At 44.0% G+C, this 14,671-nt stretch overlaps 1 protein-coding gene across 1 annotated transcript in view; it reads left to right on the forward strand.

Annotated features, from left to right (window-relative positions):
• Window positions 1-1,357: 1,357 nt before the first annotated feature.
• The window catches only part of T265_11793 (hypothetical protein), a gene marked incomplete at both ends in the record, with an annotated part of 29,635 nt that continues 16,321 nt past the window's right edge, over window positions 1,358-14,671 (forward strand). Inside the window, one exon of the mRNA XM_009178555.1 lies at window positions 1,358-1,380. Within this exon, the coding sequence (XP_009176819.1) occupies window positions 1,358-1,380 (23 nt within the window). The remainder of the gene's footprint in view (window positions 1,381-14,671) is intronic.

Consider the following 14,671-nt stretch of genomic DNA (forward strand, 5'->3'; position numbering starts at 1 on the left):
AATCCGGTTTACGGTCAATTCATCCATGTGCCGGAATTCCACGCAGCACCTGTATTTTCCGTTCGCTTTCCATACAAGCACAACCGGGGAGTTGTACGCGCTACTGGCTTCTTCCATTATGCCTTTCTTTAACACCTCTTCAATCTGTTTATGGACATCCCCCAGCAGATGCAGCGCCAAGGGGCGGAGGAGCGTAAGGTATAAAGCGTTCTGACGACAGGGTAATTTTGTGTTCAATCCACGGGCAGAAGCAAAACGGCTCCTCATCGTCCGTGAACAGTTCGGGATATACCCTTACCATGGAACGTACTGACGGTACGCTACAAGATGGAAGCTTTCGGACACGCAACTCACTCACGGCAGCGCTTAGATTACGGCCAAGATTTATTGCACCATACCTTGTCAGCAGTTTTACTTCAATTAAGGCAATCACGGAATCTGTGGCCTTGAGAAATTCTACTCCCAACATTGTGCGTTCTATAGCTGGGCCGATCAGGAAGGCATGGTGTACGAACTTGTCGCGTAGGCGTATCGACTGCGTTGACAATCCATGAATATTTATTCGACATCTACCCATTGCTCTCACGGCTAGCGCACACGGGCTGATTTTAGCTTGGTTCGTTCTCCGCTTCAACGATACGCCCGCACCTGAGTCAATCAAACATAACTCCTTCTTCCCGTATATTTCGATAATGGCCTGTATGGTGGAACTGTGTCGGGCGCTAACGGAAACCCACCCAGGAAAAGAAGAGCGCTCAAAATTTTTTTAGCTGCAGGTGATCGACTACGGGGACACTGATTGTTCCAGTGGCCAGACGTGCCACAAAAGTAAGCACCGGCTTGTTCCAGCGTGCCCCGCGATTCCGTCTTCAGGGCTCCAAGATGTTGCGCGAGTTTTTCTACTCTGGTAGGGCACCATGCGCCGGCTGAAGATCTTTGACGAACTGGTCGGAAAGCGACTAGTTGCACGAAACAACGTACGGGCCCGGCAGAGCGCGATCCAACGACTGCTGACTGTCGGTGAAGAAAACGGCCATGTCACATCCAGGTATTATCCTGGCGGGGTTGAACCGCCTCATAGCCTCCAGAAAGTTGGCCAACGTGTCGATTTCCAATGCAATGTCTTCTTTCGCGGCGGCCCAATCCAACTTCCAAGAACAAAGTCTAGAGGCATTCGGGCCGCTTTCGTACAGCCACAGAGGAAGATCTCCAGCGTTGCCAACTTACTCCGGTCGGTCTCCAATACGGCGGCATCCGCGATCTCCTCAAGGTCTCCGTGAAGGTCCGAATGTCCCCACATTCAAAGGGTTGTGGCCACGGAATCTTGATCCTTATCCTGGTCACCGCACCAATTAAAATGAAGAAGGCCTTCCCTGCGAAGTAATTTATTACATAATGCAAACCGACCAGTTACAGACTGTTGTACAGGAAAGGAAACCTCTCATATGCATCTTAAGTAGAAAAACTAAACATGCATCTTCCCTTAAACGCGCCTTGTAGAACTGCACTGGATGTTCACTGAGAGTTGCTCAAGTCCAAGCAAATGGTACAAAGCGGGTCCACGTATTCCGCAAAGATCTCCATTGTCAAGCGAATTGACAGGTAGAGAACATATTACTATCATGCCCGCCCCAATTGAGTATCACCGTTACATCAGCAATCCATGAGTATATCAGAGGAAGAATGGTTTCATAAGTTGACTGAAACTTTCTTTTGATAAGTCCTCACTCGAGGAGCCTGTCAACAATATGCGACTATGTCAGTTGGTTTTCGTGATTGAAGGATGAGAGCTTATCGCATTACTGATCAGCAATTCTTGGTCCAACATTCAGCTGGTTGTTCCGTAGGCGAATTAACGAACGACACCCAAACTGATCTAGTGGAGGTTTTCCTCTAATAAAAAGCAACAGACTATTTAAAACACAACCGTGAAATTTTTCGCATCCGTACTAAGGAGGTGGGCACAAAAATTTTTCTTTAAAGGCTTCATAAGAAGCTCGGCATACATAACAACCCCTGATTCGATACACCATACTGTTGAGTATGAACTAGGTCTTGGGAATTATCACAGAACTGTGGTTAAAGTACCCACTGGATATCTGACACTCCGAGTTACGTATTGACCGGCCCCCAGAAATTCTAGCTAGCTGTTCGTGCATTGTTGAGTCTTTGGGAATCCGCACGCGCCGTAAGTTGGAATTCCTATTTTAGCCCCAGCACATTTGGTTATTTACTTTTTGGTCACCTGGCCTGCCCTGGTGTGCTCAATCATTTGTTGACACCAATCGGACAGAATTAAACATTATTTCCGTGTTAACTCGATGGATTTAAATCGAACATATTTCGCACTTTTAACCCAGTTCCACAAATGAACAAATAACCAAATGTTCATGATCAATATAAGATCCTTTCTGCCGAAACTCATAGCTTGTTCGTTCGTTCGCTTTGGTACACCTAGTCAAGGACCCAAGGAAATAAAGAATGCTAAGTGCGCTCAGCCTGACACTTAGTTTACAGGCATTCCGCTGTCATTAGCATAGCAAGCATTATCACCGCGGAAGGTCAATACCTACTGAAATCTTTGGAATCGATTTATTCTGGCTTGAATGAGAGATCAGCAATAACTTGTAAAATCACCCGAGTTAGCACCGTCGCGACATACTTCACTGCTTGTGCCGGTCAAACAAAATGCATTTCACAGGTGCTTGTATCGACATGTGTGCTCTGTCCGATCGCTTTAAAATGCTTCAATTTGCTCAGCGGAATTCACATATCTTCACCTGCCTGACACTCACAGCACTACAGTTGAACACAATCTGCCGAAATTCAAAGTGACAAAAAAGCAGTTTTTACATCGGGAATATAATAATAATCATGGCAATACTTAAGCTGCAGCACCGTTTTAGTATGCAGCCGCCATATTGCCCGAGGGTAGCACTAGCGTTGGCCAATCGCTGGGTGGCCTTAGCCTGGACAGGACTAGTCGAGAAGCCGAGGCCGGATTCGTAGTACGGTCGGTAATTTTGAGCCTTAACCACCGGTTCACTCTGAGCTCCTAAGCCAAAATGAACTTCCACGAAGCATAACCATTTTTCAGGATTAAAAACACTGGACTGGGTCTCCTTTAAGTATTTAGCTGAAGCAATTCAATTTATGTTCACCGCTAGCCAGCCTGTGTGATCATCCAGTTCCGTAGCAGTCAGACTGGGCCATCACAAATTTGCCACCACTGTTTGTAAGTAGTTTATTTCTCACGGCAATACGATAACCAAATGGAACCGTTCTTATTTTGCTACCTCTGTATTGAAAAGTAGAAGATGAATTCGATTTTTTAAAGTCCCTCCGATGTGAGAACTATTTTGACCGTCACAACATCCAAAAATCATCAGCATACGTTCAGAGGATTGGCCATAGGAAAGATGTTTCTATCAACAAATTGTATGAATAAAAAACAGCCAATTCCAAAGGTTTAGCAGTTCAAACCATACGTTAGATTACACCTTCCGCCACTTTTTTAAAAATAATCACGCTAATTGTAAACTACTTACACTGCTGGAGTAGCCAAAAAGGTGGATCAATTTGGGTATTCTGTTACGTAGGTCATCTAGTTTTCAAAAATTTCCGCAACTGCATCGGTGACTGAGGCGAGTTAAGTTATCGCAAAGCCTTGCATGTGCTAATGTTTTCCATGTGGCATTGGTTAGTTATCGGCGCTCCGGTTATCGCTTTTGGGGCAGTTATTTTTTGAAACCATCACGTTGCAACAAAGCAACACAAGCTTACTTGGGAAACCACACTGTTTTTCGTACATCAGACTCCGCTTAAATTAACGTGAGCTTCGTACCAATTGACGTCATCCTTTGTCACCTGCCCCATACATTATACAGTGGTTCGGCAGGGAAACGGTAGACAAAGTTCGGCGACTTGATATAATTCGGTGGTGACGTGAATTGCGAACATTTGTGACTATGGACAAGGTTTATTTGGTGAGATGTCATATTCCAAACAAAGTCCATATATATGGTACCAGTGAACAACACCGCGTAAAAGTCATTTTTCAAAACAAGACCCAATCAATTGATGATGTAATCATTTGTCTACTTCTCAGAAGGCACTGCGTTCCACGCTGAGATGGTATGAAACAGCATGAACGTGAACACATTCCAATACTGGCGAGATATTATACGTTTCAGAAGCTGTTGGTACACAATCGGTGGATTTTATTTGGGCTACTTTTCGCTATTGACATGGAAGCTTCATCCGGCCAAGTGAGTTGGTCGTCAAATTGGCTACGTTATAAGATAGGCGGGGCACCCATCAGTGAGCATCATCCATATCGTCACATCAGGTCAGCGTTGAGTGTGAAGAATGGCTCTTGTCGTTTACTGTGGTTTTCTAAATCTTACTTTGGCTAATTAGAGGAGCTTCAAATAAATTCCAATCGGGTTGAGTTCGTTAATCCCCTACATTGGTGTGACAGCATTTTATGCCAAAAAGCTCGGAAGTTCCGCGAGGTCATTTCGCCCTTACGTTATTCATCAGCTGTGTGCATCTCACGAAAATCCAGGTAGCTTCGTAACGGACCCGTGACGGTCCAATAGGTGCGTTCAGCAGTTGAAAGTTGGGACCCGACCGGCGCATCAGGAGTGTGATTGGCTCTCACCACATATACAATTTGTCAGACTATTTTGATTCGACCACCAAGTCAACCGACAAAGGTCGGTATTCCGAAAAGATCAATCACGGCTGCAATTTTCCTAGGCATATCTGGGAGTAAGAATATTTTGACAACCAGTCTCACCTGCACACGGTTTTGATTGGAGCTCCAAGAAGGGCGAAACCTGTCGTGGGCTGTCCAAGCGTTTTCAGCAACTTCACCATTAACGTATAATGCCTAAGCAACAGTGTATTGCGTAAATCGATTATCGGAGCAACTGAAATACTGAGCAGGGTTGTACATCACATTCAGTTGAAGCCTACCATTACAAACAGGCAATTAAACTGGACATATCTGAGTCTCCATTTCAAAACAGAATTCATGTCCAAGTGAGCGAAGCTCTCAAAATCTGCCCAAGTTCGGTTTTAATAGAATATTGGTTAAGATGGAAAATGGGGACCGATAGAGAAGAATGACGAGACCGGTGGTGAGCAGTTAAAGGATTTTGAGAAAAATTGTATGTAGTGTGACTTCCAGAAGGAATGTCAGCACGCACTCTCCCAGAGTCCAGATATTTCCCGGTGATACATCAAAAGTAATTTCGTTAGCTGGAGGATTGACATGAACTTGTTTGAGGCAATAAAAACCTGGATCCTTGAATTCAGAGTGATTCAACCTTCTACGTGTTAGTATCCAGCGAAACGTATACGGAATCTCTGAACTAGCCAGTTCGTAAACTATATACCAGTGAATGTAAGGAAGCCTTGCGCCGCGAAGGCATTTATCAGAAAACATTAATTTGAATTTTGCGGACAACCAGACAGGAGCTTGTTTTTATGGAAACTATTATCCGTCTTCTTTCTGAACGCGGCTTCTCTAACTTCTCTGGATATTCACAGACTATCATACAATTGAAATCAAGTGATACCCGCCGTAACCCAATTTTCCAATCAACCAGACGACGCGGATGCCGACCATGGATCACCATGGCCGTTTGGTTGGTTTTATGGAAGCACGATGTGCCGGTAACATCTTTGAAACCAATCGCCTCCTTTGACCGCCTGCCACCTCCTAATCGGGGAGTGCGCCTACCTGATTATCCCCAGGAACAGCGGAACCGGCCGTGGGCTGTCGACGAATTTCCAGCAACCTTATGAACAGCGCATCACAAATATACACGTATCACAATATATCTCGAATATCGTAGCCACCGAAAAATGGGGCAGCCTGGTGAAGCATATTTAGTTGCTTGGAAACATCAGAAACAAGAGATTTAGCTGGTTTTACGGTATCCCGCTAAAAACCAAATTAGTTTGCAAATGAGTGTATATCCGTCAACCCTCGAGCTCTTTGCTTTCAATGCAAGGCCTGAGCGGTTGGGAACATTTTCGGCATCCCATGTTTGGCCAGGATGTGACGCGTACCCAATCCGCTGATGATGACTGTTCGTTGATTTGACACGGATTTCCACCGGTCGCCACGGAAGCGCAGACGACGATTTCAACATTTCAGATATACGCGAGTTCTGAGACAGCAGTCGGTTCCACGGGATGGGTTGACCCCGTCTTATCACCTTGCATTAGTTGGCACCACTTGCAGGACACCACCTAATCCCTCCTAACCCCGTCTTATCACCTTGCATTAGTTGGCACCACTTGCAGGACACCACATAATCCATCTTACCACTCATCTTGGGTAACTGGGCCCTCCGCCGAAGTGACTTGTGTGCTTCTGTGGAGATTTCGTCCTGTAAGTGAAGCCAATCTATGCTGTAAAGCCGAGAAGCACTGTACAGCTGTTTCGTCCTTATTGGGAATCATCAGCAGTGCGCATCTCACGAAACTCCGGAGAGTCTCTCTCCGCAAAAATCCCAAATATCCTCACACTACCAACAGTGACTTGTGTGTCTTGGTCTAACCTCTGCGTATGTCATCACGTGGCGCTTGACAATCAGCTTCCGTCTCAAGACGCCTAGTATCATGGGCAGTACAACATCAGGATCGGTGGCGTTCGAAGAAATTATGCCATATTCAGCCTGACTTAACCGATCGGATTAACTATAGAACGGTTCCAATTACTTGTTTTCCTCTCAGGTGTCAACACTTCTTCCATCTAATGCTGGGGCCTTGGGATCGGTTTTGATATGCGAACTTTGTCCAAGCAGGTATGGTGACAACTTATCCATGGCCCAAACAATCGCCCAACCTATTTTCTCACTCACCGAATACTTGTGCTCAGCGTTAGTCAAGAAAAGACTGCCTTATTCAGTAACTTCATTCTTCTGCTTTAAGACTGTGCCGATGCAATAATCACTAGCGTTCTCTGCAACCGCAAACAACTGTTCGACCATGGGCAGTTCAAGGGTCGTTTTCTAATCCATCATCCACGCTTTGACACGTTCGAAATCCTCATGTGCTGCCTTGATTCATTCAGATACTCGACTTTGCCCGAGCATGTCGTACAGTAGAGCAGCAATCCTGTTTAAATTATTGACAAACGGAATGTGGTATGCTGTGCATTAGGGGATCTTCCCTCAAGTCTTCTTGGAAATGGGAACAGCACAATTGTTTATCGTTGCCAGATCTTCGGGTAGTGAACCAACCGCACGTGGCCCAATTTTTACCCCATCAGTGTCACCGACATACAGGTTGTGTTTGAATGAACGGACCGTACATCTGGCTGTAGCTGTCCCTTCCGTTGTTGAGATTTTTTATTCCTCAAGCTCTAGCGATATTTCACGGCACTGGACTTTCTTTTCTAATGCCCCCGGGAGAATGCGGTCCTCACGTTTGAGAATATCCTATACTTATTCAAAGGGATGCCATTTGGTTTTTCTGAAGGCACCATCACATAATCCAAGGCCCAGATGAACAATGTCAATAACGTTTTCCACTTTATATCAACCATATAATATGCACTATTGAACGAATATGGTCCCAGGTTTGTCTGCTCTATATCTGGGCTAATAGGATGCTCCTGCTGCACGGTCCTGTTGCCTGGGCGCATTGAATTCATTATTCCAGATACCGTACACATACGCCAATAGGAATGCGCACGTGCTACTTGTTACGCTGTGCTGTATTTTGGATTACAAGTTCGTCTGGTTATATGGGTATAAGTGAGGAACCTATAACTCACACCCTTCATTGATGAGATAACGACAAGCTCTTGTTACTTTTGTGCCGACTTTTGAACCCTTGAAGCAGGCATCACGGTTCTTTATACAAAAGTTCCAACATTTCTCCCGTCCCGCTTTTCTATGCAACTCCAACATATTTTATACCACTTTCGCTAAACGCCTCCTGGTACGAATGATATTCTACCAAACTGGTTCCCCAAATGTGCGTCCTCCAATCAGGCCTCATGTGCTCAGTTTGTTCATCTCTTCTTGATTACACGAATTCATACCAGAGGTGTGGTCATTCGTCCTGGGCCGTAGTGGTGCCTCTTGATGTCCTGAAGAATTTCTGTTGCACGGTGCTCTGAGCATGAAGCCACAAGTGTATTTTCATCCTGACTTCATCGACCGGGAGCGGCTCTGTAAGCCGTCAAATTCTCACTTTTCGCACGATGTGATCATTGCAGTTGTCCCCAAGATTCTGCTTGGTCGCCAATTTGTCCCTGCTCTTTGCCGATGCATTTATGTGTTTCTGGTCGAAAGTGATACAAACATCCACAACTCCTAATGACGGATGACGAGTTTACTCTCCCATCATCAGTTTTATAATTCTATGGCTTCAAAATTTGTTAGCGTTGGTAGGCATTCAATCAGACCAGCGCTGATGGTCCTATCTAGAATAATTCTTTCATCCTCGTAAAGATCACCTCGTTGGTAGGATTCAATCAGACCAGCGCTGATGGTCCCAACCTAGATAATTCTTTCATCCTCGTAAAGATCACCTGGCATATCATTTGCGCAATACATCATAACTAAGAGCATTCACGTGTAATAAAAATAATTATTGTAAATCAATCATATGGGTGTTGTACTGCGCCACACAAAAAGCACGAGGGTTGCGATACTCCATAATTCAAAACAGGGGCAGCCGAAATGCCAGGGTTGGGCTCGAAGTGCGAAACCCCCGGCAATATGTTCGTGCCTTAAACACCGAGCTATCTCGAGCTCTCTAGAGACAATCTCTCACACCAATAAGAGGCATCTGATAGTTGTTCCATGGTTTCGGTTGTAAATCGAAAACCTTGGCAGGGTGGGGGGTTGGACCTTGGGGCGTTATTCGCTACTGTCGTTTTATTAGCACGACCTGTCGGGGCAAAGCATGACATGTTAAGTTCCTTGCGAGTTGCTCAATCTTATGTCTTGTATTGTGGGAAGCGAAAGACATCATTTACGATAGTTAGCCTGCAGTCTAAGGAAACAAAATGCCAATTCATATTTACCTCGTTCGGGGAATTTCGATTGAGTCAAAAATCATACTCCTGCATACGGTATTCCAGACAACCTCGGGCGCAGCAACGCTTAGGTGATTTATCCCTGGGACACAACTGAGACCACGAGTAGTTTGCGCACCGTGAGGAATGAAGTAACTCGTCATTGAACTGAATTCCGAGATACTGTGTAAGTTACAACCCACTTTGTAGAGCCCAATATACACGAGAAATTTTTTTTCGAATTCAGTGGAATCACCCGTTAAAACTTGGTTGTTGTGCGAATGAGAGTATTTGTATCAGGAAAGTCCGATTCCTGAAGCTAACCCAAGGATTATCTGAACCCAGTGAGAACCTGAATCTCCACCGTAGTCCAAATAGGAAATCCAGATAACATCCAGGCCAGTATATCATTCAAACAACTCAGTCCATTGAGTCCTCATGTACGCCACAAAATCACAACCGTATATGATTAGCTCTCAGACATCTCACAGAAACGCGATCGATGTTTCTGGTGTTCACTGAACGCCGCCAGTGGGCCGATCGTATTGCCAGAAAGGGACCTACAAACAGCGCGAGGCCGTTGCAACTCTTGCAATCGCACGCAAACGCTTGTTTGGGATAAATCTATTGTGTTCACTTGTCGGTGAGTTCCTCCTGGCGCCTGACATATGGGTGGCGAAATCCGTTTGATATAACGGTATCATTCCATTTATTTCACTCCGACATTTACATAAAAACGAGGTATAGTTGAAGTGTTCAACCAGTTGGTGGCGAAAGCCTGCTTTAATCAATCTTTACATTCTGTGAAACCGAAGTTTTCGGATTGCCGTTTCAGTTGTGATGTTGGCTGGATGGCAGCATCTGATGCTTTTGATTGCGCGGATGAAAAACATTCCTTACGACAAAAGGAAATGGTGCAACTGCCGATCATATAAAGTCACAACACGAAAATTTCAGCAAACGGGAATTCCAGGATTCTCGGCTTGCTTATTGCGAATTCCTTCATTCCTTACCATTTAGCGAATTACGTCGAATTCCGTGCTGGGGTTATGTAGTGGTCTGCCTCCACCCAGCAGAAGTGTAGGATTTTTTGTATACTGTACAAAACATTTCATTCCATCGCAGTCTGTGGGTTGACAGCTCTATTAAAACGCGGAATGACAGTCCAGTACGGAATGAATTTGGTACGCTAGCCCCAAGATGGATATCTGTGGGGCGTGTGAACCAGCTGGCACACCGCATCTGCTTTGTGGCGTTGATTCATCTGCGGTTTCCTATCAACCTTGTTTCAATTGAGCATCATATTCTACGCTTATCTAATGTAACCCAAAAAGGTGAAATTTCTAATGAGTTGCTGAAGCTTTTTCCGCATTCTTATGAGTAGCAGGTCATTTCATCAAAAGTCATACAGATTGTGTTGTGCACCAACCGTGTGGTCAATCGATCCTTTGTGTCGCACGGCGTTTTACTGGTCAGTTGCTAAGTATCTATTCTTCATTCCCTGGTGATCGGTCTCTCCGTTGTACCGATTTCTGTGCGGTACTTCGCGTCGGTTGTATCCAAATCTTCTTCCGGTTAAATGGATAATGATTCCGGACGAGATTCTTACTGCCTGGTGTCGGTCCCTCCCGCACCAGGCGCATGAACATCAGCCAGTTGGTGAATATGATACAACAACATCATGTGGACCAAGTCGTAAAATGTCAACCGCCAAAACAGATAATTCCAAAAGATTCTTTACCAATCTGATTGTTAGACCAATTGACACCTACCAAACCACATCAAATAAGTTTTAAACCACTGAAACATAAAACATTAAAATTTGAGCAGTGCGTTTCAGTCGACAGACGACACAAACACTGTTCCACCTGGGTCGGCCACCTAGCTTGTTTCTGGTCGTCCTGTGAAATTATCACGTAATAATGCGTCAGATTTGCGAAGGCGTCTTGATGAATTAACAAGGTCTAGGAATGCGGACGATTTTGCCTGAATGCTTTTGGTTTTTTACCGAACGTTTTCTGGATGGCTAACTTGATGGGGAAACACAACCCATGTTTCTTAACGATGGCAAAGCACGATAGTGACCAGCAGCAATTCATTTTATTTTGGCAAACTCACAAAACGCGACGCGTTTCCGTTAGGAACAGACATTGTAGACAGAATCAATGAGAGTTTCAGCCATGTATCCGGCTTTGCATAGCGCCATTATTTGGGTTGTGTGCTTGGCCACCTCGAAGATCTGAATACGGATAGAAAGCGGGATCTCAACAAGGAAAACTGAAGGTTCTCAACGCACAGGAATGACTGAGCTTCCCAAGTGTCGGGCACAGGTTTGTAAAAATCACTAAGAATTCTATCAAACGAGCAGGAAAGTGCGTTTACACAGGATGGATCCTAACGTTTACCAACATAATTCTGCATTTTGGGGAAAGTGCTCATTATGCTAATCAGGGAGGAATATATTCTGTGAGGCACAACGAATGTCAAGAGGATGGTGCGTCAGTGATTTTTGGTGAGTAACTCTATATCTGAATTCGGAACAGTTCGAAGCGTTTGATATATGCTCGCCTGATGCTAGTAGAATCCATGTGAAATGTTTCAGTTAAGTAGCAGATGAGCGAAAATCTGTAAACTCCAGGTAACAAAATATGTCCGGTTGTGCCCTTCTTTGGACTCATCAGGCAGTCACCGTTCCAGATTTTCCGTCAGCCTCGTGTTCTACTTGAGAACAACTTTTACGGATTTGGCTTGTTGATAGTCCACTGAAGTTATGCAAGTTAGTTATTCATACAGGTAACTGTTTACGTTATTTTTCGGTTAACCATCCACCGCCATTAGAACATATTGTAATAAACCAGACGAACTTGTTGAATATATGTGCTTTTTATTGAACTTTCTCTGTACAGAAGGGCTTTTTGTTTCCACAAAAGCCAACACCAAGAAAATACTACCTATGATTCTCTGAGGTTCCCACTTAGAGTTATGTGAAAATAGTGGACAGCAAGTTTGTCGTTGAAGTATATTCTTAAGTCGGGCGTGTTTGGAGATTCAAGGATTTTCCGGTGAACACTCAAGTGAGAATAAACTGTGTACGAAGACAACATGTGATTCACTGATGATTAGTTCAGCCATTTATGCGATCGATTGTTCCGGATGGGCAGAATGGATAGTAGCTGACCAAAAGCAAGTTCCATTAACAAAACTTTGCTAGTTTGAAAAATGCAAATGTTACACCACATAGCAAAAGCTTCATAAGCGGAGAGAAGCAACGACGCAGCGATGCCGTTATTGGAGATATTGAACGATTTCTGGAATCAATAGTCATATGATGTGCTTTTCGGACAAATGTTGCGTTAATGAAGTGTGTTGCTGCGTGTTTGTCCTTGATCAATTTTATATACTGAAATTACACGCAGAATTACTCGTCTACGAAAACGTGTAGAAGAGCACAGTACCGTCAGTTCAGAGGGCCGTACCCTAGTAAGCACAACTGCGCAAACAGCGGGGATCCGTGACCTTTTAAGCGAACTTCTTACAGCTAGAATCGAACGGATTTCTGTAACAATGGCTGCTCTCGTTGATTAAAAGGGTGGGTATTTTACCGGCGTATGGAGAATAACCAAAGATTGAGTCAACAGAACTTTGAAAGTGGCTGCCAAAACATTGGAACCACGACTCACAGTGAAATTGAAACGGAGGGATTCATATTAACCGATCCGATTTAATTAGTTATGGGTATAATACTAAGCTTGTCCGTCTACTGTTATACCGCACCGATGATTCCAGTATTCTGTTGGATGAGCGCAAATTTGTCGGTAAATATGCATAAAAATTCTGCGTTTTGAACACCAATTTAGCCACATTTGCTGGTCAAATCTTGCTTCACTTTATTCCATAGCAGCGCTTAACTCACACATCATTCGCAAACAAGGAACCTCCTCATCAACACTGACCTACGTCACTTTCACTCAGTGGGTTCATCATTTCCAGGAACGTCAACGAGGCTCCCCAGACGAGCCGAAATCTGAACTTAACTGAACTCATCTGAACTAAACTGAACTGAACTGAACTGAGAACTGAACTGAACTGAACTGAACTGAACTGAACTGAACTGAACTGAACTGAACTGAACTGAACTGAACTGAACTGAACTGAACTGAACTGAACTGAACCAAAAACGTATTGGCTGACGCAGTCTACCACTTGAAAGAACTGAATGAGCCCTAATCAAAATTCACGAACTTCAGAGCGATTTCCACTGAACTGAAAAATTTCAATCGTGATCGCACTACAAAGAGACTGTAAGTAGTTCAAAAGGAACACTGAATAAAACGACGGATATTTTTTTCATTTGCGATGTTGCCACTCGAGGAGTTAGTCGTCAGTGGTGTGGATCCCTTGATTGAAGAATGATTGACGTCGTTTTTTGATCAATTGCGGACAAATCAGGCTGTCATTTAGCTGCCCGTGGCCGAATGGTTTATTATTTCAACAAATAAGCGAACCGTTGATGAATCGCAATAAGGATGGAACCACTGTACATTGCTTCCCGGGTTTTCCACAAACAGTGGTTTCCCATACAGAAATGCGAAAACACCTTTGTACTACCAGTGATTCGCACAGTTCCCCTAAATGTAGAATGGAGTATTTTTTTTGTCAGAAAGACTTTTGCTGACGAGTTCATCATGAGTGACTATATACGATCAGCTATTTTGTTTATGTTAACTACAATCGCTCAGAAGTCCAAATTGATTTACTGCGAAATCATGTGCGACTTAATCCTAGTGAAACGAAATATTGACGCTAACATTTGAAGCAACTAGACGAAGCCTACTAAACTTGAATTGCTGGGGATATCACTTTTGAGATAGAAGTTCGAACCTCGTAGCTTGAAAGACTATAATGGTTACCAACATTTACTAAACTTACTTCTTCCGCCACCAAGGTAAGACTGAAAGCCCCACCATGCCCAGAATAGAAGATGAACACGCTGTCATCAGGACCACTGTAGGTAGGCAGAAAGATTATGTTGGTCTTGAAGAGGAGATTATTGGGTAGCGCAACCAATGCACAACAAAAAACCGCAGAATTATCAGCACAGCGAAAACACCGGTCAGAATATAGATTTGTCCACGCTACTGGATATAATCGGTTAGTCAAATTACCTTGACTGTTCTGCTTCTTGGAAGGCCACATGAATGCGGGAATGAAAAATCAATTTTTGGACGTTCGTTGATTTACTGTTGCATCACGTGGTACGGTAGCTCCTATGGTTTTGAATGCATAATGGTGATTGTCGGCGGCATTATACTTCAGTTAGTTTTATCATCGTGCCATTGGAACGGTTACGCTCAGCTATTTCGAAATCATCCTCTTACTAGCATGATTATGTCTGTGCACGAAGATATCTACACTACTGAGGGATATATTTTAACAAACGAGAGCCGACCCTACATTTTCAACCGGGATATCCAAGAGGCCATATGTTTTTATATGAAACTGATCTGGAAATGTGCTGATTGCTTTTCGTTGATCAAGAGTGCACCCATCAATTTTCTGTTCCCCATGATCACCTTCCAAATGTATCATCATCAGCCGAAGGGACAGCATGAGTAAATGTATTAT

This window comes from Opisthorchis viverrini, assembly GCF_000715545.1.
Source record: "Opisthorchis viverrini unplaced genomic scaffold opera_v5_582, whole genome shotgun sequence".
Lineage (NCBI taxonomy): Eukaryota > Metazoa > Platyhelminthes > Trematoda > Opisthorchiida > Opisthorchiidae > Opisthorchis > Opisthorchis viverrini.